At 42.8% G+C, this 1626-nt stretch overlaps 1 protein-coding gene across 1 annotated transcript in view; it reads left to right on the forward strand.

Annotated features, from left to right (window-relative positions):
- Nucleotides 1-1067: 1067 nt before the first annotated feature.
- The window catches only part of LOC118404993, a 12873-nt gene continuing 12314 nt past the window's right edge, over nt 1068-1626 (forward strand). Inside the window, exon 1 of the mRNA XM_035804393.1 lies at nt 1068-1253. Coding sequence (XP_035660286.1) covers nt 1068-1253 — 186 coding nt within the window. The remainder of the gene's footprint in view (nt 1254-1626) is intronic.

Genomic DNA, 1626 nt, shown 5'->3' on the forward strand with positions numbered 1-1626 from the left:
CAAGGGTGGGAGGAAAATTCTTCACAGCCGGTCAGAACTTCAGCTGGGTGGTTTCATACGACAGATACTCAAGGAATTTTCCGCAGGCCTCGTGATCAATCTGTCAATCATCTTTATGGAGGTTCCTCATTGGTCCGTGTCAGCAAACAAGTCCACATGCCCGGCTTTGATTACATAGTTTCGCGGGCTTTTATAGGCCGTAGTAAATCATTGCTCTAACCCCCCGAGTCCGGCCTAAAACCGGTATTTGCCCAAAGCGAATTTTATATACAACCATCCGTATTTCCAATACCTCAAACGGTAGAAGCGAAAGTTCTAATTATGCTGATTGCATCACGTACACCTACTCCTTGACAATCATTTACAAAGACTGTTATATGTGATAACGTTAAATATTTCATTACTACTCAAGGTTTTGGTCATGTTGATAAATTACTACTAGTATGATCATGACAATATGGGCGTGGTGGGTCAAAAATTCGTTCACATGTAAAGACCACCTGCGAAATTTTCCTCAAAGCTTGACATAGTTTTTTCTGACGTTGTAAATGGCGAAATAGGAGTTGAATATGGAGGTAACTTATTCTTCCTTGAGTGTTCAGAGATGAAAGGGACACTATAAAGTCACAGTACCCTTGCATCGCACAACAGATTTTTGTCCTTCGTATCCCAAAAAGGCCCCTTAGTTGCATAGAGAAAAACTAGGGAGCCTACACAGCTTTGTAAAAAAAAAAACAGAATCCTGTTTTGCTCCTGCACCTAGGGCAGTCATGCGGAGGCTCCAAATCAAACTTGCCCTTTGCGTCTACAACACCTAACTTCATCGCCCCAATCCATCCAGAAACGTGTTACATCTCCATATGCACAACACACACACACACACACACACACACACACGTGCACACACACACACACACACAAACACACACGTACACACACACACACGTACACACACATACACGTGCACACACGCACACACAATTTGACTCTGCAAAATAGGAAAATACAATAGTCTTCGTCAGAACTCAGGTATGACAGACTCCTTTAACGTGTTACAGGGTTCAACGATGTGGCAATGGGGAAGAGACAAGGCGTCCAGTATGTGGCAATGGCGGCCGTGGAGCGCTGACAAACCTAAGCCGCAGCTTCCTGAAGTCAGTGGATCTGACTACTCTAGTGTTGAGTATCCATTCGAGAATCTGGTACTAAAAGGTGGAGGGGCGAAAGGAATCGCATACATCGGAGCTTGTAAGGTACACGTCTACATACTACTAAAAGCTATAGTGTGGGGTGCAGTGGTTACATAAGGTACGAGGGGTGATCAATATGTTCTCGGCCTAACCCAGAAATAATAAGCACAACTCAAATTTTGAGGCACAACTTTATAGTATGAAGTCTTTTATCAATATCCTCCAAATTACAAATCATTGGAGTCATTACTTTCCAGGCATTCGTTTTATGCAAATTACAAGGTAAGTGGCGAGAAAAAGAAGGGTGAAGTGTGATCAGACAATTTGACCCGCACACCTCAGATTTCAGATCAATTGTCCACTTTTTTTTCGTTATCCCTTACCTAACGTTACTGGGTGTCGCCTGCAACGTAATGATCACAATAATTTGAATTTT

Source organism: Branchiostoma floridae, chromosome 17 (genome assembly GCF_000003815.2).
Source record: "Branchiostoma floridae strain S238N-H82 chromosome 17, Bfl_VNyyK, whole genome shotgun sequence".
Taxonomy (NCBI): Eukaryota; Metazoa; Chordata; class Leptocardii; order Amphioxiformes; family Branchiostomatidae; genus Branchiostoma; species Branchiostoma floridae.